The following is a 26,147-nucleotide window of genomic DNA, read 5'->3' as shown; positions in this document are numbered from 1 at the left end:
AGCTGGGGTGTTTGCCTTGCATGAGAACAACATAGGTTTGATTGTAGCACCTAGGGATTGAATTCTAGTTCATTTTCTTGATCCCATAAGGATTGACCCCTGAGCAAAAAGAGCCAGGACTTAGTTAAGCATAGCTGGTTTCCCCTCCCTTGTCCCTCCCGCTCAAAATGACAAAAAAAAAAAACAAAAAAAAAACACACCAATAAAAAAAGAGGTGGCTAGTGTGATAGCTCAGTGGCAGGGCATTTGCCTTGCACACGACTGACTCAGATGGACCTCCATTCAATCCCCTATGTCCCATATGGGCCCCCAAGCCAGGAGCGATTTCTGAGCATATAGCCAGGAGTAAACCCTGAGCATAACCGGGTGTGGCCCAAACCCCCCACTCAAAAAAGACAAAAAGAAAAGCAAAAACCTTACCCTGTACCTTTACCCTTCTTTTGTTCTTGTTGTACACTAATCTGTGATCTGTGGTATCATTGAGAGTGGCACCTTTAAAATGTATTATTATGTGACTGAACAGTTTGGTTGCCATTAGTGATCCAGTGAAGAAATGGAGCTTGATGTTTATTGAAAATATTTATTTTTTATTTATTTTTATTTTTGGGTCACACAGTGGCACTCGGGTTACTCCTGGCTCTGTGCTCAGAAATCTCTTGGGGACCATATGAGATGCTGGGAATTGAACCGGGGTCTTTTCGGGGTTGGCTGTGTATAAGACAAATGCTCTACCACTATGCTGTCTTTCTGGCCTCAGTTGAAAATCTATTAGATTTTCTGGGGCCGGAGATATAGCACGGAGGTAAGGTGTTTGCCTCTCATGCAGAAGGTCAGTGGTTCGAATCCCGGCGTCCCATATGGTCCCCCGAGCCTGCCAGGAGCGATTTCTGAGCGTAGAGCCAGGAGTAACCCCTGAGCACTGCCGGGTGTGACCCAAAAACCAAAAAAGGAAAAAAAAAAAAAAAAAAAAGAAAATCTATTAGATTTTCAATTAGTGCTCAGGGGTCATTCCTGGCTCTATGCTCAGATATCACCCCCAGCAGGCTCGGGGGACCATATGGGATGCCAGGATTTGAACCACCGTCCTTCTGCATGCAAGGCGAACACCCCACCTCCATGCTATCTCTCCGGCCCCCCAGACATGATATTTTTTTTTCTTGTCCTTTTTTTTTTGGGGGGGGATCACACCCGGCAGTGCTTACCTCTATGCTATCTCTCCAGCCCCCAGACCTGATAATTTGTTCCTTGCTGTACAGTGGACACAACTTATATATATATATATATTATAGGCTGACACTATTTGATTTGCTTATTGAATTTCAGGGACGGAAAATTCTGGAAAGGCTGATCTCCCTACCAAGGATCTTCTTCCTCATCAGGAGCTCAGAATTAAATCTGGTCTGGAAAAGGCTATCAAGCATAAAGACAAGCTATTAGAGTTTGACAGAACTAGGTATGATGTGGTTGTAATAACAAATATTGGGCCAGATGTATTCAGTGGTAGAGCACATGTTTCAAAGGGGTTTAATCCTTGGCATTGCATATAAAAGGCTCAAATTTAGAACATAGGTTTACCATACGCAGACCCAGAGTCCAACACCAGCATTTGCCTGCCCTCTACCATCAATAGGTGTGGTTTCAGAGGCCCTGGAACATCTCTGGGTGTGATCCAGTGGCCCCAGAAATGCTGTGAGTGAGGGGCCAGAGGGATGGCACAGCAGTAAGACATTTGCCTTGCATGCAGAAGGACGGTGGTTCGAATCCCAGCATCCCATATGGTCCCCTGAGCCTGCTGGGGGAGATATCTGAGCGTATAGCCAGGAGTAATCCAGAGCGCTGCCAGGTGTGACCCCCCCAAAAAAATGCTGTGAGTGGTTCCCCTAAAATTTTATAAAAGTTCAGCAATAGAATTATTCACATATTATGGCCACTAAAATATTATTTAGGCAATTGGCGCCTCTTAGTGTAAAAAGCCTATAATATATTTTCTTTTTGAGCTGTACTATCTCTCTGGTGCCTGTAACTCATTTTAATATCAGAATAATTTCTGCTCAGTAAAAGTTATTTATCATTTGAAATAAAATTAGGGATTGAAGCAATAGTATGGCAGGTGTGGCATTTGTCTTATATGCCACTCACATGGATTTGATCTCCAACACACAGTAAAATCCCCAAGCATGACCAGAAATGATCTCTGAGTACAGGGCTAGAAATAAATCCTAGGTACCATCAGAGAAGTCCAAAAACCAATACCAAAAAAAGAAAAGAAAAAAAGAAGAAGAATTAGAGCTAGAGTACATTTCCTAATAAATAAAAAAACTAATTTCTTTGTACCCTTTGCCAGTATGTTTAAAGATGCCAGTTTCATTATTTGGGTTTTGTATACAGGGCCACTTTTCTTATGAGCCCTTTTCATACACTAAAAGTTCTGCAATTCCAGGTGAGACCAGAAAACTGAGGCAGTATGTGAATTTGATTTTAAGTAATTTATTTTGCCTATGTGAACCACTAGTTTATAGGTAGTTTTAACCGGATTTGTGACTTTGGTGTTACTTAATTTTATTGAGTTCAGGTAAGTTATCTGTAAAGAAAGATTGGTCTAGATCCCCTGTGGTGTTTATTTTGGAATGATCTTAGAAGTAGCCCTGAATTCAGAGTTAGTATAGTGGGTAGGGCGCTTGCCTTATATGTGGCTGTCCTGGGTTTAATTCCTGGCTCCAAATATGGCCCCCTGGTCACTACCAGGAATGATTGCTAAGTACACTCCTGGGTGAACCAATAAAAACGAAAAGGTAGGGGCTGAAGTGGTGGTGAAAGTGGTAGGGCTTTTGCGTTGCAGGCGCTAACATAGGACTGACTTTGGTTCAATCCCCTGGTGTCCCATATGGTCCCCCAAGAGTGATTTCTGAGTACATAGCCAAGAATAACCCCTGAGCGTACTGGGTGTGCCCCCGCCAAAAAAAGAAGAGGTATCCCTGATGGTTGTATTTGGGAACTTGGCATCCAAGAATTAGTGATGGACTTGAGATAAATTTATGAGATTGGCAGGTGGTTGGGGCTATGGAAACAGATAAAATGATGGAATAATTGGAGCCGGAGAGATAGCATGGAGGTAAGGCTTTTACCTTGCATCCAGAAGGACAGTGGTTCTTGGGCCGGGCGGTGGCGCTAAAGGTAGGGTGCCTGCCTTGCCTGCGCTAACCTTGGACGGACCGCGGTTCGATCCCCCGGTGTCCCATATGGTCCCCCAAGCCAGGAGCAACTTCTGAGCACATAGCCAGGAGTAACCCCTGAGCGTTACTGGGTGTGGCCCAAAAAACAAAAAAAAAAAAAAAAAAGAAGGACAGTGGTTCAAATCCTGGCATCCCATATTTTCCCCCATGCCAGGGGCGATTTCTGAGTGTAGAGCCAGGAGTGACCCCTGAGCGCTGCCAGGTGTGACCCAAATATCAAAAAAAAAAAAGAAAAGAAAAGAAAAAAAAGAGAGAGATGAATAATAAGAGTTCAGAGATTAATCCACAAACTGAGGATCCAGGCCAGAATTCCAGTTAAAGGGAAAGAGCTGTGTCTGGGCCTAGCAACAATAGATAATTTCTGAGTGTGTAAAGACTGAAATAGTAAGTGTCCAAGACATAAAGTCCAGTGTTGAAAAATTGGACTTGTAGGAAAGACTGGACATGGGTCGCTGTGTGTCTTCTGTGCTCATGGAGAGAGGAGCACAGTTGCTGATCTGGCCCTGCACTGGGCATGTGCAGAAGCTGGGAAGTTATTGCAAACTTGACCTGATTTTCTACCATTCTTGGGTACTTGTGTTTGAAATAATAACCTGAAAGAACAGCATTAGTACTACCTTGAACTATTTTTTCAGAAATTAAGTGACTATCATCTAGTGCTTCATTACTTTTTCTTTTGTTCCTTAGCATTCGAAGAACCCAAGTCATTGATGATGAGTCAGATTACTTTGCCAGTGATTCCAATCAATGGTTGTCAAAAGTTGAGCGAGAAACCTTACAGAAACGAGAGGAGGAACTGAGAGAATTTCGGCATGCCTCTCGGCTCTCTAAGAAGATCACCATTGACTTTGCAGGCAGGAAGATTGTGGAAGATGAGACTCCACTAGCAGAATATCATAGCAAGTAAGTGGTATGCAAGAAAGGGTATGCAAAATAGCCCAGATTGATAGTGAAGAACTTTTCAGTCTGGTCAGAAGAGATCTTATAAGGGGGAAGGTGTTTCCCTTGCATACTACCTGTGCAGCAGGTTCAGTCCTTGGCACCACATATGTCCCGGAAGACCACCATGAGTAAGCCCTGAGCACCATCATGGGTTGCCGAAAGCCAAATGTGTGTGTGTGTGTGTGTGTGTGTGTGTGTGTGTGTGTGTGTGTCTGTCTGTCTGTCTGTATGTATGTATGTATGTATGTGTATATGGTAGGATTATAAAAGCATTAGAATAGTTCCTCTGCATAGATGAGACCCTGAGTTCAAATGCTGGTACCATGAAATTAATAAGTGAAATAGAAACATGTCAGAATAGCTAAGAGAAATCTTAAAATGGAAAGGGAGGAGAACTTATCCTAAAAACAATAGTTTTATGAAGAGCTGCTTTTTCAGACTTCTCACGCAGTGCTTAGGGGTCTGGAAGTCTCTCCCAGAGATATTCAGTCCCTTGGTCCAGGCTGGACAGGTCAATACTCGGGCCCAATAAAGAAGTACCATTTTTTTTTTTTTTTGGGTTTTTGGGCCACACCCGTTTGACGCTCAGGGGTTACTCTTGGCTGTGCGCTCAGAAATCGCCCCTGGCTTGGGGGGACCATATGGGACACTGGGGGATCAAACCATGGTCCATCCTATGCTAGCGCTTGCAAGGCAGACACCTTACCTCTAGCGCCACCTTCCCGGCCCCAAGAAGTATCATTTTGACCTGTGCTGCTGATGGCCTGTTTGTGCCCAGGGACCAACAGTATTCTACCTGGTGATGCCATAATGAACTATTTATCAAACATTGAGGTGCAGGGTGGGTATAAAAATAAGTCAGTGAGGGGCCAGAGAGATAGCATGGAGCTAAGGCATTTGCCCTGCATGTAGAAGTATGGTGGTTCGAATCCCGGCATCCCATATGGTCCCCTGAGCCTACCAGAAGCGATTTCTGAGCATAGAGCCAGGAGTAACCCCTGAGTGCTGCCGGGTATGACTCATAAACCAAAAGCCAAAAAAAAAAAAAAAGAAGTCAGTGAGGGGCTGGGATGACAGTGCAGCCAGTTGGATACTTGTGTTACACAAGGCCTACCTAGGTTCAATCCCTTATATCTCATACGATTCCCCAAGCCTGCCAGAATTGATCTCTGAGTGCAGAGCCAAGAGGAGCTCCTGAGCACTGCTGGGTATGGCCCTAAAACAAACAAACAACAACAAAAATAAACTATCAAACAATTGAATACAGAGAAAGGCCTGCATTGTGGTATATAAACTCAATCACTAAAGTAGCGGGGTTTTTTGTTTTGTTTTGTTTTGTTTTTAAAGTAGCTTTCTGGGGCCGGAGAGATAACATGGAGGTAAGTGTTTGCCTTGCATGCAGAAAGACAGTGGTTCGAATCCCGCCATCCCATTGGGTCTCCCGAGCCTGCCAGGAGCAATTTCTGAGTGTAGAGCCAGGAGGAAACCTCTGAGCATTGCCAGGTGTGACCCAAAAAAACACCCCCCACCCAAAAAAGTAGCTTTCTTTTTTAACTTTATTGTTGTAACAGCATTATAACAAATGTAAATTTTAGGTATGTGACATTGAATATTAACATATGGGGCAAGAGGGCCCGGAGAGATAGCACAGCGGTGTTTGCCTTGCAAGCAGCCGATTCAGGACCAAAGGTGGTTGGTTCGAATCCCGGTGTCCCATATGGTCCCCAGTGCCTGCCAGGAGCTATTTCTGAGCAGACAGCCAGGAGTAACCCCTGAGCACTGCTGGGTGTGGCCCAAAACAAACAAACAAACAAACAAACAAAAAAACATATGGGGCATGAGAGAGAGTAGGGTGTTTGCCTTTCATGTGACTGAACTGGGCTCGATTCCTAGCATCCCATCTAGTTCCCTGAGCACTGCCAGGAGTAATTCCTGATTGCACAGCCATCCTGAGAATCATTGGGTGTGACCTAAAAACAAAAACAAAACTAAGTCACTATGTGTGTAGACTATCAACTCCAGTTTACCACTAAAAATCCAGTTTTTTACTGTACATTTTTCACTTTTATCTAATTAACCTAATCCTTCACCCCCTGCCTCCGATAACCACTAAATTGGTCTTACAGCCCAAACAGTTTTGTTTCATTTAGTTTTCTATTGGTTTTCTCTGTATTCAAGGTATCAATGAAATGGCTTTAAGGACCACATTCAAATTAAAAGGAAAAATTCAGAAAAGAATGGGTCTAAGAACAGTTCACAGATGTAAATAGCCAATAGGCATTTGAAAAAATGCTCAATATTTTATATGAAAAATTAAGATTTCAGGCCCGGAGGGGCCGGAGAGATAGCATGGAGGTAAGGCGTTTGCCTCTCATGCAGGAGGTCATCGGTTCGAATCCCGGCGTCCCATATATGGTCCTCCCGTGCCTGCCAGGAGCAATTTCTGAGCCTGGAGCCAGGAATAACCCCTGAGCACTGCCGGGTGTGACCCAAAAACCACAAAAAAAAAAAAAAAAAAAAAAAAAGATTTCGGGCCCGGAGAGATAGCACAGCGGCGTTTGCCTTGCAAGCAGCCGATCCAGGACCAAAGGTGGTTGGTTCGAATCCCGGTGTCCCATATGGTCTCCCGTGCCTGCCACGAGCTATTTCTGAGCAGACAGCCAGGAGTAACCCCTAAGCACTGCTGGGTGCGGCCTAAAAACCAAAATTAAAAAAAAATAAATAAAAATTAAGATTTCATTTTCTTTTCGGCTGAAGATTGGATGGAGGGAGATTTTTGACTTATGTTCATCTTTGCTCAGGATATGCTCCCAGCTCTATGCTCAGGGGTCACTCCTGACTGTGTTGTGATGCCAGGGATTGAGCTTGGGCTTTCTACATGCAAAATATGTACTCAGCCTATTGAGCTCTCTGACTCTGGAAATGCTTTGACATTTATGATATATGACATTAATTTGTCTACAGTAAAATTGTATATAATATACCATCTGTGGGGGGAGGGGGGAAGAAGGGAAAAATTAAAAAAATAATAATAATATACCATCTGTGATTGTAGGCAAATGGAATGCTTCTCATTTTTTGGGGGGTGGGGTGGGGTTGGGTCACACTGGCAGTGCTCAAGGGTTACTCCTGGCTCTACGCTCAGACATCACTCCTGGCGGGCTTGGGGGACCATATGGGATGCCTAGATTCAAATCACTGTCCTTCTGCATGCAAGGCAAACGCTCTACCTCCATGCTATCTCTCCGGCCCCCAGAATGCTTCTCTTAAAATGGACACTGTATTATACTGATAGAGCCTCAACAATCGTAGCCCTTTGGTAAACTCTGGTTATATAAAAGTAGGTTCATTGTTTGTGACAAATGTAATCATTCTTATTCAGATGGTTAATTAGGGGAAAGGTCAGGGGACATGTGGGAAATCTTAGTACCTTTGGATGGGGTACTAAGTACCTTTTGGTTACCTTAGTATCTTTGGGTGGGGTTCCATTTTGCTAGAAATCTAAAATAAAAGGTTTTTTAAAACTTTTTGAAAGTTTAGTCTAGATTAGTCTAGGTATGGGCCTCAGTGGGTAAGGTGATTGCCTGGGCATGCAGGTGATCCAGGTTCTTTCTCTGACACCCCAAATGTTCCTCTGTGCCATGCCATGATCCCTGAGCATAGAGCTAGGAGTAAGCCCTAAGCACAACCAAGTATGGCTCTAAACAAACAAAAAATTCTCAAGGGAACTGAAAAGAGATAAATGGACTGAGCTCATACTTTGCTTATAGGAGAACCTGGCTTGGTTCCCAGCAACATATAGTTTGGTTCCCAAGCACTACTGGTAACCAGATAGTCCTAGAGCAATGCCAATGTGGCCCACAGAACACAGATAATCTGAGGGATAGAGAGATATTCAATAGGCTAACTGTTTTGCATATGAGAACTCTGGGTTTATGCATGGCAGCATGTGTTCTCCTGAATAGAGAAGTGCTCTATTAGGGACTGAACCCTGGTTTCAGAGCAGGGAGTATTCCCTATGAACCATATTGAGTATTCCCCAAAACTGAAAAAAAAAATTAAGCTCCATATTCTGTGGTTGGAGAGATAAGAGAAGGTTTAAGGTACTTTTTTTGCATATGGTAGACCCCTTGTTCATCCTCACCATATGTCCCCCAGCACTGCCGGGACTTAATTCTGAGCACAGCTGGGTATGGCCCACCTCCCACACCCTAAGTAAATAAATTGTCTATTGAAAAATACCCCTCCCCATCTCTCTCTCTCTCTCTCTCTCTCTCTCTCTCTCTCTCTCTCTCTCTCTCTTTCTCTCTCTCTCTCCCTCTCTCTCTCCCTCTCCCTCTCTCCTTCTCTCTCCCTCCCTCCAGAGCTGGGCACAGTAAGCACAGTGATACTTCACAATTCTGATCCTCCACCTTCTTTCATACTGGGCAAACCCATCATGGAATGTTCCTTTCCTAAATACCTGGCAGTGTTCAGGGCTTATTCCTGGCTCTGCTCTGAGGAATCATTTCTGGTAGGATGGGAACCATATGGGATGCCAGAAATCAAACCTATGTCAATTGCATGCAAGGTAAACACTACCTGCTATACTATCTCTGGCTCTCTAGAATTTGGGAGGGTTGGGTTGGTAATTGGGTCTCAACTGGTGGCACTCAAAGATTAATCCTGGCTCTGTGCTCAGAAATCGCTCCTGGCAGACTCAGGGGACATATGGGATGCTGGGAATTGAACCGGGGTCTGTCTGGCATCTTGGCTGTGTGCAAGCTTGCATTGTGCTATCGCTCCAGCCCTCCCTCTTGGTTTTTTGAATTATTATTCAGTGAGAGTAGTTTTAGGCTGTATCTGACAAACTCAGGGACCAATTGCTCCTGTGGCACTTGATATACCACACAGTGAAGAGGATAGTGAAGAGCTAGCACTCGTGCCCTTTATTTAAAGACCACATATCACATAGTTGCTCATAGTACATTTGTTTATAGATAAGTGATAATGCAATTATTTTTTTTGATAATGCAATTATTAAGAAAAAGAAAAATGTGGGGCTGGAGAGATAGCGTGGAGGTAGGGCATTTGCCTTGCATGCAGAAGGACGGTGGTTCGAATCCCGGCATCCCATACAGTCCCCCAAGCCTACCAGGGCGATTTTTGAGCATAGAGGCAGGAGTAACCCCTGAGCGCTGCCGGGTGTGACCTAAAAAAAAAACAAAAAACAAGAAAAAAGAAAAGAAAAAGAAAGATGTACAGTAGCAAGAAACTGTGAAAATGATTGTTTTTCAATAATTTATTTAAAATATTCTGAAAATTGGGCCAGAGAGATAGTACAGTGGTAGGGCATTTGCCTTGCATTTAGAAGGACGGTGGTTCGAATCCTGGCATCCATATGGTCCCCCGAGCCTGCCAGGAGCAATTTTTAAGAGTAGAGCCAGGAGTGACCCCTGAGCACTGCCGGGTGTGACCCAAAAAAACAAAAACAAATTCTGAAAATTATTGTAGGTCAGGGCCGGAGAGATAGCGCAGCAGTGTTTGCCTTGCAAGCAGCCGATCCAGGACCTAAGGTGGTTGGTTCCAATCCCAGCATCCTTTTTTTTTTTTTTTGGTTTTTGGGCCACACCCGGCGATGCTCAGGGGTTACTCCTGGCTGTCTGCTCAGAAATAGCTCCTGGCAGGCAAGGGGGACCATATGGGACACCGGGATTCGAACCTATCACCTTTGGTCCTGGATCGGCTGCTTGCAAGGCAAACACCGCTGTGCTATCTCTCCGGGCCCAATCCCAGCATCCTATATGGTCCCCCGTGTCTGCCAGGAGCTATTTCTGAGCAGATAGCCAGGAGTAATCCCTGAGCACTGCCTGGTGTGGCCCCCCAAAAAACAAACAAACAAACAAAAAATTTATTGTAGGTCATTGAGTCATTGTTAGAAAGTTTACTAAACTCTTGTTGGTTGTTGATTTTTGTTTGTTTGTTTGTTTGTTTTTGGGCCACACCTGGTGGCACTCAGAGATTACTGCTGGGCTCAAAAATCCTGGCAGTCTCGGGATCATATGGGATGCCTGGAACTGAACCCGGGTCCATCATGGATCTGCTGCCTGCAAGGCAAATGCCCTGTCGTTGTGCTGTCTCTTAGGCCTGGTTGTTGATCTTTCTAATTAATTATTTTTTGGGAGGAACCACACCTGGTGATGCTCAGGGGTAACTCCTGGCTATGTCCTCAGAAATCGCTCCTGAGTTGGGGATCCATATAGGATGCCAGGGGATCGAGCCGTGGTTGGTCCTAGGCTAGCATAGGCAAGGCAGATGCCTTACCGCTTGCACCACTGCTCGGGCCCCTGGTTATTGATTTTTTTTTTTTAAATATGGAACGCTTCACGAATTTGCATGTCATCCTTGTGCAGGGGCCATGCTAATCTTCTCTGTATTGTTCCAATTTTAGTTTATGTGCTGCTGAAGCGAGCACCTGGTTGTTAATCTTTCTGTTACTTGTTTTGTTTCTGAACATTAAGTGACTTTGAATTCATGTTAACCTCTAAATTGGTGTGTTCCTAATGAGATAACAGTATGGAATAATTTGGAGTTGTCATGTGGCTATCTATGCAGCCCTATGGCCCAGAAATTCTAGTCTCTGTAGCTGATACTGTGGTGTTTTGGGGATGTGGTTTTGGCTGCCAAATTTGTCAGCCCAAATACTGGCATACCTGGAGTTTTGGGTGGTTTGGTGTTTTTTTGCAGAGCTTTGTGGTTGAGTGGTGAAACTAGACCATTAGTGAAGCGATGATTCATGTGGTGGGTGCAACTGGTGTGGCCCACCCTCTTCTCCCAAGATTGCCAGCTTTTAGCTGCACAGCAGTGTACCCACTGCTTAGTTTATATCTCTTTTGAGAATAGAATGAATCTATGGACTGGCCAAATGCAGGCATGGTAGCTGTATTCATGGGGCCCCATGGTTTCAGTATATTTAGTTTTTGTTTTTCAGCATTGCTCAGGGATCACATCTTGGGGCCATATATGGTGTCAGGATTCAAACCCCAGTCAAATACGTGCAAAGCAAGTGCCCTACTCTTTATACAATCTTGCTGAAAAGATGAATGGCTGTAGTGTGTGCTATTTTCTTGGTTTGCTAGGATTTTTACTATTTATTTGTGCTTAGGGTACTTGGCAATACAGAAAAGGAAGTTGTGATAGAACAGAGAACATCATCCATGAATCCATTTTTGAATTTTAAATTTATTACTGATGGAGGTTTTTTTTTTTTTGGGGGGGGGGGGCCACACCTGTTTGATGCTCAGGGGTTACTCCTAGCCAAGTGCTCAGAAATTGCCCCTGGCTTGGGGACCATATGGGACGCCTGGGGATGGAACCTCGGTCCTTCCTAGGCTTACGCTTGCAAGGCAGACACCTTACCTCTAGCACCACCTCTCCAGCCCCCTGATGGAGTTTTTTTAATTTGGCAATTATATTTTGAGATATAGTCAGAGACAGGACAGTGGGTAGTGCACTTGCCTTGCAGCTGGCCACTTTGAGTTTGATCCCTGGCATCTCTAATGGTTTCCAGAACACCGCCAGGAATAACTCCTGAGTGTAGATTCAGGAGTAACCCCTGATCATTCTTGTAACCCCATCACAAACAAGAAGGAAGAAAAAAAGAAAATTCTGAGCACAGAACATAGACCAATTAGACCAAATGTTACCTCCTTTTCGTTTCTTTTCACAGGCTAGATGAGACGATACAGGCCATTGCCAATGGAACTTTGTTCCAGCCTCTGATCAAATTGGATAGATCTTCTGATGAACCTTTAGGAGTTCTGGTGAACCCAAACCTGTGCCAGCCTCCTCCCCAGGTAAATGGGCCATTATTTTCTAAATGATTATGAAAGAAAGGCCCAGACATTTCTTCTAAGTGTGTTTCATAAATTGGAGATACTAGCCTTCTTTCTCAACACACTGAATTAGCTTACTCTTGTAGTATTTCTGTCAAGTTGAACTCTATCACTGAATCTTCTTTCCTTTTTTTTTTCTTTGTGGAGGATGATTTTGGGGCCATGCCTGTTAGTTTTCAGGTGGGGGTTTACTCCTGGCTCTGTGGCTGGAAGTCACTCTCAGCAGTGCTGGGACACCACGCAGTACTGTGGTTCGGACTCTTGTTGGCTGCATACAGGCAAATACCTTTAACTCCTTTCATCTCTCTGCCCAATCTTATTGTCATATGATTATTTCTCAAAAGAAGATTATATTTAGCACTGTAGAGATTTAGGCAATGATTCCATGAGCTTTTGCTAATTTTTGATTGTTTTTGGTTTTGGGCCAAACCTGGTGGCACTCAGGGCTCTGGGCTCAGAAATCACTCCTGTCAGGCTTGGGGGACCATATGGAATGTCAGGGATCGAATCCAGGTCTGTTATGGGTTTGCAATGTCCAAGGCAAATGCCCTACTGTGTGCTATCGCTCCAGCCCCTGGTTTTTGTTTTTATTTTGGGTCACACCTGGCAGCGCTCAGGGGTTACTCCTGGCTCCACACTCAGAAATCGCTCCTGGCGGGCTTGGGGGACCATATGGGATTTGAACCAACGACCTTCTGCATGAAAGGCAAATGCCTTACCTCCATGCTATCTCTCCAGCCCCTACCCCTAGTTTTTGATAAAGTATTTTATAGAATATGGGCAGCCCCTTGCAGTAGTGTTTTAAATTAATACATTAATTTTCCCATTAAGTACATCATAATCTACTATATACAAGCACAACATTAAGTTACTAAATTAGTCACTGCTGTATACAATAGTAGGGGGAGATTATATCAGTAATTCTAATACTAAAATGTAAGTAAAATATAAAGTAGATCTAAAAGAGGGAGCATCTACTTCCAGATTAGGAAAAATTAGAGAGAAAGAAAGAGATTTTAAGATTTTTGATAATTTCGGGCCCGGAGAGATAGCACAGCGGCGTTTGCCTTGCAAGCAGCCGATCCAGGACCAAAGGTGGTTGGTTCGAATCCCGGTGTCCCATATGGTCCCCCGTGCCTGCCAGGAGCTATTTCTGAGCAGACAGCCAGGAGTAACCCCTGAGCACCGCCGGGTGTGGCCCAAAAACCAAAAAAAAAAAAAAAGATTTTTGATAATTTCACTGCTGGCCTAGAGGTTCAGAGAAAGGTAAATACACTGGCCAGAGGTGGCAGAGGAGGCCCGGGTTCAAGAAAGAAATAAAAGGGATAAATACAATGCAGGGAGCAACTTGCTGCAGGTTTTTTACCTGGCATGACAAGGGGGCGTGTCCATATTCAACTGTCATTACAGTGGGGTTATGCAAGGGTTGTGTCCAAGTCCAACCGCAATGCATCAACAGATTTCGCCCTTTTATGTTTTATAATTTTTAATAATTTATAATTTAAAATTTATATGCAGATTTATTCTCAACAGTTGGTGAAGTTCTTTCAGGTGATGGTCTGCAAAAGTCATGGGACGCCAGGGGGATCGAATGTGGTTCATCTTAGGCTACTGCAGTCAAGGCAAATGCCTTACCACTTGCGCCACTGCTCCAGCCCCCTTTCAACTTTTTTTTTTTTTTTTTTTTTTTGGTTTTTGGGCCACACCCGGCGGTGCTCAGGAGTTACTCCTGGCTGTCTGCTCAGAAACAGCTCCTGGCAGGCACGGGGACCATATGGGACACCGGGATTCGAACCAACCACCTTAGGTCCTGGATTGGCTGCTTGCAAGGCAAACGCCGCTGTGCTCTCTCCAGGGCCCCCCTTTCAACTTTTGGTGGCCAGAAGCTCACTTTGTTTTGTTGTTGGCCACACTCAGGGATTTAGTCTAGCTCAGGGCTTTAGTCTGACTTTGCACACAGGAATCACTCGTGGTAGTGTTCACTATATCGTATGGAATGCCAGGGATGGAACCTCAGTTGGCTTCTTACAAGGGAAATACTCTACTTTCGCTCTGGCTCCCATTATTTTGTGACTCCACACTGATCTCTGCCTCCATCTTTATCTTCTCCTATTTCCTCTATTCATTTTATTTCCTCCATTATAAGAAAACCCTAATCCAGGATAACTTTTTTGTTTTGTTTTGTTTTGTTTTTGGGTCACACCTGGCAGTGCTCAGGGGTTACTCCTGGCTCTATGCTCAGAAATCGCTCCTGGCAAGCTCAGGGGACCGTATGGGATGCGGGGATTCAAACCACTTACATTCTGCATGCAAGGCAAACACCTTACCTCCATGCTATCTTTCTGGCCCCCAATCCAGGATAACTTGACTTGATTACATGTGAAAAGACTGCAAATAAGGTCATTTTTACAGATTCTGATTGGATATGATTTTTGTTTGTTTTTGGGTCACACCCGGCAGCACTCCTGACTCTGTGCTCAGAAATTACTTCTGGGGGCCGGAGAGATAGCATGGAGGTAAGGCGTTTGCCTTTCATGCAGAAGGTCATTGGTTCGAATCCCGGCGTCCCATATGGTCCCTGAGCCTGCCAGGGGCGATTTCTGAGCGTGGAGCCAGGAGTAATCCCTGAGCACTGCCAGGTGTGACCCAAAAATCAAAAAAAAGAAAAAAATTAGTTCTGGCAGGCTTGGGGGACCATATGGGATGCTGGGAATTGAACCTAGGTTGGTCCTGTGCAAGGCAAATGCCCTCTCTGCTGAGCTATATCCAACCCTGGATATGAATTTTACTGGAATAGGCTACATCTATAAGCCTTATGTCTCATGCCGAAAAGACAAAATGGTTTAGCAAGAGATTGGCCTAACTGCATTCCTATTTAGACAACGTATCAGTGGGAAGAGTAGGACATACATGGATATTATGAAGAAGGTTATACTACCTCTCCAGCCCCTATGGATTAGGTCTTCCCATGTTTCAGCTTAAGAAATTTATATTGCGGGGCATCTGCCTTGCATGTGCTGATCTAGGATGGACCTCGATTCAATCCCCTGATGTCCCACATGGTCCCCCAAGCCAGGGATGATTTCTGAGCACATAGCCAGGAGAAACCCCTGAGCGTCACCGGGTATGGCCCAAAAACCAAAAAAAAAAAAAAAAAAAAAAAAAGACGAGAGAAAGAGAGAAAAGAAATTATCTTTCTTTCTGCGGCCGTAGGGTCCGGAGATCCTGGCTAGCCGAGGACATCAGCTTATCCTTTCCTGAAGATTCCCCCTCACCCCCCAATAAAATGCTTTAATCTGAAAAAAAAAAAAAAAGAAAGAAATTATATTGCTATATAGTGTTTTCTCAACTCTGCCTTTTGTTTTGTGTAGTTATTTTATCTTGCTCCTCTTAGAACTGTAAGTTCCTTGAAAGCAAGAATGACATTGCTTAGAATTTATTTTTGTGCTTTTCACACAATTTAGTATTCCATAAATGTGTTGTTTAAGATATGATGCAGAAAAGATTCTTAGAGATTCTGATGATCACTGTGGGTCAGAGTGTGATGATCCCTGATGGGATTCAGGGCACTATCCTGGGTGCTGAGATCAATCCCAGATTGGCATGTACAGTCACTCCAGGGGTCCCACATGACTCCCATCATTTTTACAGTTGAGAAAGCTGAAACCTTTATGGATTAATAATTTGTTTTTGTTTTTGGGCCACACCCGGCAGTGCTCAGGGGTTACTCCTGGCTCCACTGAGCTCCTGCTCAGAAATCGCTCCTGGCAGGCACGAGACCATATGGGACACCGGGATTCAAACCAACCACCTTAGGTCCTGGGTCGGCTGCTTGCAAGGCAAACACTGCTGTGCTATCTCTCTGGCCCCTTTTATGGGTTAATGATTAAGAGTCTTCAGATGCTTCCATTTCATTGTTCCATGACTGAGCAACTGCCAGAAGTCTCTGGAATCACCCCACCTCAGGATTTTCACTTCTCTAGTCGACAGAGTCTTGTTGCAGAGATGATCTGACTTTATTTAGGATTCGTTCATCGCCATGTCCAACCTGTTTGACTTTTTCAGGCACCAACCTGTGACCCTGCCAGTCCAATCCAGACACAATTCAGAGGAAGTATATGGACCCAAATGTTGAACATTCATTTTGTTGATAGGATTGTGTTGGAAATTGCTTATAATATGGATCATTATTAAGTATAAAGTAGAAACAATTACAAACCAATTAATTTTTCTAGTATTTTTGCTGATGCTGAAATTAGGAAACCATGTGTAAAGATTTCAACATGCTAATGATCCTCAAGTTGGACCTTGTTGAGGAGACTGGACTGATAGTACAGAAGACAGGGTGCTTTTTTTAACTTTTGTTGATCCTTAACACCCCATATGAATATCCAAGACTTGCTAGGAATGATCACTGAGCACAGTCAGGAGTGAACCCTGAGCACCTTTGGTGTGATTTGGAAACCAGGATGAAAAAAGAGATGGAACCTGGACCTTGTTTCATTTTACTGAATTTACTCCTATTGAACATTTTCTTCTTTGTTTTAGCCTTGTTTTTAAGACAGTATATTTTTTTTTCTTTTTATTTTGCCACACCAGACTGCTCAGGGCTTACTCCAGGCTCTGCTCTCAGGAATTACTTTTTTTTTTTTTTTTATTTAAACACCTTAATTACATATATGATTGTGTTTGGGTTTCAGTCATGTAAAGAACACCACCTATCACCAGTGCAACATTCCCATCACCAGTGTCCCAAGTCTCCCTCCTCCCCACCCGACCCCCGCCTGTACTCTAGACAGGCTCTCCATTTTCCTCATACATTCTCGTTATTAGGACCGTTCAAAATGTAGTTATTTCCCTAACTAAACTCATCACTATTTGTGGTGAGCTTCCTGAGGTGAGCTGGAACTTCCAGCTCTTTTCTCTTTTGTGTCTGAAAATTATTATTACAAGGGTGTCTTTCATTTTTCTTTTTTTTTTTTTTTAAAGGTGGAAAACAGATTAATGAATTTTTTTGGGGGGGGGAAATTTTTTTTTTTTTAGACGCCTTGATTACATACATGATTGTGTTTGGGTTTCAGTCATAAAAGGAACACCACCCATCACCAGTGCAGCATTCCCATCACCCATGTCCCAAATCTCCCTCCTCCCCACCCGACCCCTGCCTGTACTCTAAACAGGCTCTGCATTTCCCTCATACATTCTCAATATTAGGACAGTTCAAAATGTAGTTATTTCTCTAACTAAACTCATCACTCTTTGTGGTGAGCTTCCTGAGGTGAGCTGGAACTTCCAGCTCTTTTCTCTTTTGTGTCTGAAATTTATTATTGCAAGAATGTCTTTCATTTTTCTTAAAACCCATAGATGAGTGAGACCATTCTGCGTTTTTCTCTCTCTCTCTGACTTATTTCACTCAGCATAATAGATTCCGTGTACATCCATGTATAGGAAAATTTCATGACTTCATCTCTCCTGACAGCTGCATAATATTCCATTGTGTATATGTACCACAGTTTCTTTAGCCATTCGTCTGTTGAAGGGCATCTTGGTTGTTTCCAGAGTCTTGCTATGGTAAATAGTGCTGCAATGAATATAGGTGTAAGGAAGGGGTTTTTGTATTGTATTTTTGTGTTCCTAGGGTATATTCCTAGGAGTGGTATAGCTGGATCGTATGGGAGCTCGATTTCCAGTTTTTGGAGGAATCTCCATATCGCTTTCCATAAAGGTTGAACTAGACGGCATTCCCACCAGCAGTGTATAAGAGTTCCTTTCTCTCCACATCCCCGCCAACACTGTTTATTCTCATTCTTTGTGATGTGTGCCATTCTCTGTGGTGTGAGGTGGTCCCTCATAGTTGTTTTGATTTTCATCTCCCTGATGATTAGTGATGTGGAACATTTTTTCATGTGTCTTTTGGCCATGTGTATTTCTTCTTTGTCAAAGTGTCTGTTCATTTCTTCTCCCCATTTTTTGATGGGGTTAGATGTTTTTTTCTTGTAATCAGGGATTACTTTTGGGAGGCCTTAAGGATCCCTTTGTAATGTTGGGGATCGAATCCAGGTTGGCCGCATGCAAGGCAAGTGTTCTGCCCACTGTACTATTTCTCTTGCATGGAAATCCATATACTTTCTTTTTTTTTTTTTTGGCCTGGATCCGAACCAGGAATCCATTTTATAGGAAAATGTTCCCGGGGCTGGAGAAATAGCATGGAGGTAGGGCAATTGCCTTGCATCCAGAAGGACAGTGGTTTGAATTCCAGCATCCCATATGGTCCCCGAACCTGGCAGGAGTGATTTCTGAGTGTAGAGCCAGGAGTAACCCCAAGCGCTCCTGGGTGTGACCCATAACCAAAAAAAAAGAGAAACGTTTCCATTATGATTTTTTTTTTCTGATCTCATTTTGTATGGCTACCCGCTTACCCCATTTTTCCCTGATCAGAAAAAATTCTATTTGGTTTCTTTTCTACTCTAGTGGGTTGATCAGACTGGAGCCATCTCCCAGAAAAAGACTTTCCATCCTGCAGGATTAGAGCCAGAGTCTAATTCCTATCGGCATCAGTTGCGAATTCAGGACCAGGAGTTTCAGGAGGGCTTCGATAGTGGCTGGTGTCTCTCCATGCATCAACCCTGGGCTTCTCTGCTTGTCAGAGGTATTAAAAGGTAAGGCTAGAAGCCTGTTTGAGAATCTCCAGAAAACTAGAAATTTTTATTTTTATCCTAACTAAATTTGTGTTCGTTTAAGGGTGGAGGGCAGAAGTTGGTACACCCCTCATAGAGGACGTCTTTGGATTGCAGCTACAGCCAAAAGACCCGCCCCTCAAGAAATCTCAGAACTTCAGGCTACTTATCGCCTTCTCCGAGGGAAAGGTGACTTAGTCATTTTCTCTTTAAGTCTTTCTATGGAGCGGAGTCATTGGTCTTCCCTCCCCTCTTCTCCTCTTCCCTCCCTTCTTATATCCCTCCCCTTCTCTTCCCCTCCTGCCCACTCCCTTCCCTCATTTGTCTTCCCTTCTCTTTCTCATAAGTTTTTTTTTTTTTTTTTTGGATTGAACTTGAGCCAGCCATATACAAGGCAGATAGATGCCTTACCCACTGTACTGTGGCTCAGGTTCCCCATTTCTATTTTGACTGATATGACTGGCTAGTTTGTTTCTTTCAACAGGCTTTTTTATCTTGTTTGTTTTTGTTTTTGGGTCACACAATCCTGGCAGGCTAGGGGACCATATGGGATGCTGGGAGTCGAACTGAAGTCCCTCGGGAGACTTCAAATCTCCTACCATTGTGCTATCGCTCTGGCCCCTCAATAGGCTTCTGAAACTGTTTCCTTGATTATCCCTTCCTGCTATTAGCCCATTATTGATGCCGGGGGTGTCAGCTGATGGTGGGACTAACACATGAGCCTTATTGTTTTCTTTTGTTTTTAGTGCTAGGTATCAAATGTAGGACATCATACATTCAAAGCAAGTGCCCCACCAATAAGCATCATCTGACCCTTAGCACATTATGTCTGAATGATGTCCAACTAGAGGGAACACCCAGTGGTGCTTGGAGACCATATGGCACTGTGGCTTAAATCTGTCCAGACATACACTCCCACTTTTCCTACATGGGTGGGCGGGGGGGGGGGAAACATAGCTGGCAGGGCTTGCAAATTATTCCCATGGGCACTAAGGACCCTGAGGTGCTAAGATCATTGACAGGTAAGTGTCCTAACCCCTGCACTATCTTTTTGGCCCCTTATCCTTAAGTTTACTTTTTTCCTCTTAAACACCTGTAAGGTATTTTTTGGGGGGGGGGGATCACCTGGCAGCGCTCAGGGGTTACTTCTGGCTCTGCGCTCAGAAATCGCTCCTGGCAGACTCGGGGAACCATATGGAATGCCGGGATTCGAAGCACTGTCCTTCTGCATGAAAGGCAAACACCCTACCTCCATGCTATCTCTCTGGCTCCACCTGTGGGTTTTTTTTGTTTGTTTGTTTGTTGGTTTGTTTTTTCTTTTTGGTTTTTGAGTCACACCCGGCGGTGCTCAGGGGTTACTCCTGGCTCTATGCTCAGAAATCGCTCCTGGCAGGCTCGGGGGACCATATGGGATGCCAGAATTTGAACCACCGACCTTCTGCATGAAAGGCAAACGCCTTACCTCCATGCTATCTCTCCGGCCCCAACAGATACTCACACACCTGTAGGTTTTTAATAAAGTCCATCACTGTGAAGCTTTAGTCCAATTGAATATAGAGGACATTCTAAAATCATTTAGAGTGAGGTGCGGGGCAAACCAGTAGTTCAGCAAGTAGTATGTTTGCTTTTTGTCCATCTCACTCAAACTCAATACCCAGCACCCCATATGGTGGTCTCCTGAGCCTGCCAGGAGTGATCCCTGAATATAGCTAGGAGTAAGACCTGAGTGCCACCAGGTGTTGCCTCCCCCAAAAAAAATGTTTAGAATGAACTTTAATTGTCAATTTATAATAATTTTTCTAGCTTAGAATATGGATAGTTCTACCAAGTCAGCCTATTAATAATTTTGTTTGTTCTTTTGTTTTGGGCCACATCAAATGATGCTCAAGTGTTATTGCTGGCTTTGCACTTTGGAATCACTCTGGCAGAGCTTGGGGGACCATGTAGGATGCTAGAGATGGAATTCTGGTCAGCCGCATGCAAGGCAAACATCTTACCCACCGTGCTACCTCTCTGGTCCCCATTTATTAATATTTTGTTAAAATGCAAGGGGCCGGAAAGGCACCACCATAGGTTGTTTGCCTTGCACGCAACTCAGCCTTGCACGTAGCCAACCCAGGATGGATCCTGGCATCCGATATGGTCCCCCAAGCCTTCCAAGAGTGATTTCTCAAGACTGTCGAGTGTGGCCCCAAAACCAAAACCAAAGTTATACCCACTTAAAAACAAGCCAAAATAGGACCAGAGAGATAGCACATTGGTACGGTGTTTGCTTTGCATGCAGCCGATCCGGGACAGATGGTGGTTCAAATCCGGCATCCCATATGGTTTCCTGAGCCTGCCATGAGCAACTTCTGAGCACGGAGCCAGGAGTAACCCCTGAGCGCTGCCGGGTGTGAGCCCCACCCCCCAAAAACGAAATAAAACCTAATATTTTTCTTTTATGTCTACAGATAGATTATGGAGAAAGTAATTTGTTCATGAGTAGGATTCATGAGTGTTAGGATCAAAAAAATATGTAGCCTTTTCCACTCTGGAGAAATATGTGTTCTTTCTCTCTTGAACATATATCTCTCTTTCTCTGTCCTCACATTTTGCTAAAGTTCTTTCATAAAAAAAAACTTTGCTCCAAAGAAAGAAAAGAGATTTAGGACTAGATTTTCCTTGCATGTGGCTGACCTCAGTTCAATCCCTAGTACCTCATATAGTCTCCTTAACCAACCATGAGTGATCCCTGAGCACAGAACCCTGAGAACCAAGGAGTATAAAAGAAGGAAAGAAGATTAATTTATAAAATTCTTTTATTGGGCCCGGAGAGATAGCACAGCGGCATTTGCCTTGCAAGCAGCCAATCCAGGACCAAAGGTGGTTGGTTTGAATCCTGGTGTCCCATATGGTCCCCCGTGCCTGCCAGGAGCTATTTCTGAGCAGATAGCCAGGAGTAACCCCTGAGCATCGCCGGGTGTGGCCAAATCCCCCCCCAAAATTTTTTTTCTTTTATTTCTGATTCAGATATAGAATTTCCCAACGACTACCCATCAGGCTGTCTTTTGGGTTGTGTGGACCTAACTGATTGCTTGTCCCAGAAGCAGTTCAAGGATCAGGTGAGTAAAGAAAATTTCTCTTGTATAGATGTTTGGTTTTGTTTCTTGTATGTCATTTTTTGGAGCACACCTGGTACTCAGGACTCACTCCTGGCTCTGTGCTCAGGAATCACTCCTGTTGGGACTTGGGGACCATATACGCTACAGGGTATTCAATTTGAGTTGGTCAAATACGTGGCAAGAGTCTTCTATCTTTCCACCCCCCAACGCTTGTTTTGTACTGTTATTAACATTCCTTCAATGCAGTATCTGAATAATAGTAAGTTATTAGCTTTTGGGTTTTTTTTGGGGGGGGTCATACCCAATGGCACTTGGGTTACTTCTGGCTCTGCGCTCCGAAGTCGTTCCTGGCAGGCTTGGAGGACCATATGGGATGCCGGGACTCGAACCTGAGTCTGTCCTGTGTTGGCTGCGTGCAAGACAAACATCTTACCGCTGTGCTACCACTACAGCCCCAGTTATTAGCTTTTGGTTGTGAGAAGACAGATCAATCGATAATTTTTCTTTGAACTGTCAGGGATCAAACCCAGGTCTCCTGCATCCAGTGAAAGCAATAGGGTGCAGGTGGGAGACACTCAACAGTACTCAGAGCTTACTCCTGGTTCTGTGCTCAGGGGTCACTCTTGGTGTAGTTTGCCTTTCATGCAGGAGGTCATCAGTTCGAATTCCGGTGTCCCATATGGTCCCCCGTGTCTGCCAGGAGCAATTTCTAAGCCTGGAGCCAGGAATAACCTCTAAGCACCCTCAGCTACTCAAAGCATTTTATTGGGGTGGGGTTCTTCAGGGGAGGATATGCCAATGTCCTCAGAGAGCCGGGATCTTTGAGTCATATGATCGCAGAAAAACTTAGCTACTTTTTTTTTTTTTTTTTTTTTTGGTTTTTGGGCCACACACCAGGGGTTACTCCTGGCTGTCTGCTCAGAAATAGCTCCTGGCAGGCACGGGGGACCATATGGGACACCGGGATTCGAACCAACCACCTTTGGTCCTGGATCGGCTGCTTGCAAGGCAAACACCGCTGTGCTATCTCTCCGGGCCCTTAGCTACTTTTTTTAAAAAAATAAAAGTTGGGGCTGGCGAGGTGGCGCTAGAGGTAAGGTGTCTGCCTTGCAAGTGCTAGCCAAGGAAAGATCACGACCTCAGTTCGATCCCCCGGCGTCCCATATGGTCCCCCCAAGCCAGGGGCAATTTCTGAGCACTTAACCAGGAGTAACCCCTGAGCATCAAACGGGTGTGACCCGAAAAACCAAAAAGGTGTGACAGTGGCAATCACTGTTGTTTGCATAGGCCCAGCAAAATATGGGGAGTAGGGAAAAAAAATTCTTTGCCTGATTACATGAAGACCTCACCCCAGAAGTTTATTGGCATAAGACCGACTCTGGGCTCCAGGCATACCAGTCTGTCCAACCTCTGAGTCATTCTCCATGGTCCCGGTGAAACTTTAGCTGTTGTTAGTGTCAGGTTCCTGTATTTAAAGATTCTGGATTCTTTGCATTTCCTTCATTGAAGTCAGGCTGATATGGAGCATCCTCTAGTTTCACCTCACCATTAGATGCAGAGAGACCTGCCTTGCAAGCAGGTTGTTGCTCAGTGATCTGGGTGTTGAGAGCACTCTTTGTTTTTTTTTTTTTTTTTTGGTTTTTGGGTCACACCCGGCATTGCTCAGGGGTTACTCCTGGCTGTCTGCTCAGAAATAGCTCCTGGCAGGCACGGGGGACCATATGGGACACCGGGATTCGAACCAACCACCTTTGGTCCTGGATCGGCCGTTTGCAAGGCAAACGCCGCTGTGCTATCTCTCCGGGCCCTGAGAGCACTCTTTGGAGTAAGTCAATGCCAGAGCAGTGGTAGGTCTTCCCTGGTAGAGGTTTGCATCCTGCTAATGTTATAGACAATTGTGGTTGTTTCCATAGATGGTATCCATTGTTCAGGGGTGCATGGCAATGCCCATTCTTCTGAGGCCTAACCAAATCATTATGCCAATGTTCAGGGTATAAGGCCTAACTGCATTACCAAATTTGTGTTCCCATCTCTATTCGATAAGAACTTATTTGCATATGTATTATTTTCCCATTTTAATGTGCCTATGCAAAAGAGAAACAATGCCACAAGGTATTGTTGGTGCACCTGGGGGCCTAAGGATCAAGTCCAACACTCCTCGTAACTTAGTTCTGACATGAATTCTATACAGAGATATTCTTCTATTAGCATTGCTAATTGAACAGATCTCAAAGAGGAAAAAACAAGCAAGCAAGCAAACAAACAAAAAACCAGTAGGCAAAATTGTCACTATGTAAGAGGATTTCAAAAAAGAGTTATAGATGTTTAGGGAATGCATCTGAGATATACAAAAGAGATACACATGTCTCTTATGTTTTAGAAATAGTCGAGGCGGGGGAAGGTGATTTCTGGCGAAGAGCAAGGAGTAACCCCTGAGCGCTGCCTGGTAGAGCAAGGAGTAACCCCTGAGCGCTGCCTGGTGTAGTCCCAAAACAAAACAAAAAACTAGCTACGTTTTGTTTTAGGGCCACTCCCAGTGGTGCTCAGGGTTCTCCTGGCTTGTGCTCAAATTCAGAGCAATAGCACAGCAAATTGCAATTTGCCTTGCAAGAGGCTGACCTAGGTTCAATCCCCGACATCCCATATGGACCCCTGAGCCTGACAGAAGTGATTTCTGAGCACCAGGCTTATGTATGTGTTTTTGTGTATGAAGATACTTGTGCATGTGTTGTGTTTCAAGAATTTTGATCAATAAAAACTAGGTTTAGGGGGCCAGAGGGATAGCATGGAGGTAAGGTGTTTGCCTCGCATGCAGAAGAACGGTGGCTCGAATCCCAGCATCTCATATGGTCCCCCGAGCCTGTCAGGAGTGATTTCTGAGTGTAGAGCCAGGAGTAATCCCTGAGTGCTGCCGGGTGTGACCCAAAACCCAAAAAAAAAAAAAAAAAAAAAAAAAGTTGGGTTTGGGCCAGAGAGTTAGCACAGTGGTAGGGCATTTGCCTTGCACGCAGCCAACCCAGAACAGATGGTGGTTCGAATCCTGGCATCCCATATGGTCCCCTGTTCCTGCCAGAAGCGATTTCTGAGTGCAGAGCCAGGAGTAACCCCTGAGCATTGCTGGGTGTGACCCCCCCAAAAAAAAACAAAACATGTAGCTGGAGAGAGAACACAGCAGTAGGGCATTTGCTTGCATGCAGTAGACCCAGGACGGATGGTGGTTTAAATCCTGACATCCCATATGGTACCCAAGCCTGCCAGAAGATATTTCTGAGTGCAGAGCCTGGAGGAACTCTTGAGTGCTGCTGGTGTGTCCCAAAACCCAAAATAAAACAAAACAGAAACAAAATTAAAAGAATTGAGTTAAGGGGCCTGTGAGGTGGCGCTAGAGGTGTCTGCCTTGCAAGCGCTAGCCAAGGAAGGACCGAGGTTTGATCCCCTGGCGTCCCATATGGTCCCCCCAAGCCAGGGGCAATTTCTGAGTGCTTAGCCAGGAGTAACCCCTGAGCATCAAATGGGTGTGGGCCCCCCCCAAAAAAAGAGAATTGAATTAAATATAGCTGAAATATTGTTTTTTTAACAGCAGAGGGAGCTGAAGAAATTTTAATTTAATTGAAAAACTCCAATAAAAAACTTTAATGGAGGGACCAGAGAGATAGCATGGATGTAAAGCGTTTGCCTTTCATGCAAAAGGTCATTGGTTCGAATCCCGGCATCCCATATGGTCCCCCGAGCCTGCCAGGAGTGATATCTGAGCGTGGAGCCAGGAGTGACCCCTGAGTACTGCCGGGTGTGAACCAAGAAAACAAAACAAAACAAAACAAAACTTTAATCAAGACTTTATGTTCAGGTTCATTCAAGCAGAAATCCAAAATGCAAAAGTACGTCTTTGAAGCATGAAGATGCTTACATTCTGGTAGGGCTATCATTTTTTTTTTTTGGGGGGGGGTGTCACACCGGCAGCACTCAGGGATTACTTCTGGCTCTACGCTCAGAAATTGCTCCTGTCGATTTCAGGGGACCATATGGGATGCCAGGATTCGAACCAGAGGTAGGGCGTTTGCCTTGCATGCAGCCGATTCAGGACAGATGGTGGTTCGAATCCTGGCATCCCATAGGGTCCCTCATGCCTCCCAGGAGCGATTTCTGAGCACAGAGCCAGGAGTAACCCCTGAGAGCTGTTGGGTGTGACCCCCAAATAAAACAAAACAAAACAAAAAAAGCTCTTCCTTGACCCCTCAGCATAAAGACAGTAGTATCCCCTGCGCACTGCCGGATGTGGCCTAAATACCAAAAATAAAATAAAATAAAATAAAATAA

General features: G+C 44.5%; 1 protein-coding gene and 1 non-coding gene across 2 annotated transcripts in view; one reads left to right on the top strand and one right to left on the bottom strand.

The window, feature by feature from the left end:
* Positions 1 to 26,147, top strand: part of TRIP4 (thyroid hormone receptor interactor 4) — a 67,683-nt gene that overhangs the window by 18,440 nt on the left and 23,096 nt on the right. Inside the window, exons 6-11 of the mRNA XM_049778674.1 lie at positions 1,324 to 1,453; positions 3,921 to 4,136; positions 11,884 to 12,010; positions 18,521 to 18,708; positions 18,791 to 18,915; positions 21,739 to 21,830. Of these exons, the coding sequence (XP_049634631.1) occupies positions 1,324 to 1,453; positions 3,921 to 4,136; positions 11,884 to 12,010; positions 18,521 to 18,708; positions 18,791 to 18,915; positions 21,739 to 21,830 (878 nt within the window). The remainder of the gene's footprint in view (positions 1 to 1,323; positions 1,454 to 3,920; positions 4,137 to 11,883; positions 12,011 to 18,520; positions 18,709 to 18,790; positions 18,916 to 21,738; positions 21,831 to 26,147) is intronic.
* LOC125997082 (U6 spliceosomal RNA) lies at positions 10,523 to 10,629 on the bottom strand. The gene has a single exon (XR_007491626.1). It is a non-coding gene; the product is annotated as a U6 spliceosomal RNA (small nuclear RNA).

The sequence above is a fragment of the Suncus etruscus genome, chromosome 1, assembly GCF_024139225.1.
Source record: "Suncus etruscus isolate mSunEtr1 chromosome 1, mSunEtr1.pri.cur, whole genome shotgun sequence".
NCBI classification, from domain to species: domain Eukaryota; kingdom Metazoa; phylum Chordata; class Mammalia; order Eulipotyphla; family Soricidae; genus Suncus; species Suncus etruscus.
The sequence above is the reverse complement of the archived record's forward strand: the minus strand, read 5'-3'. Positions and strand labels throughout refer to the sequence as shown.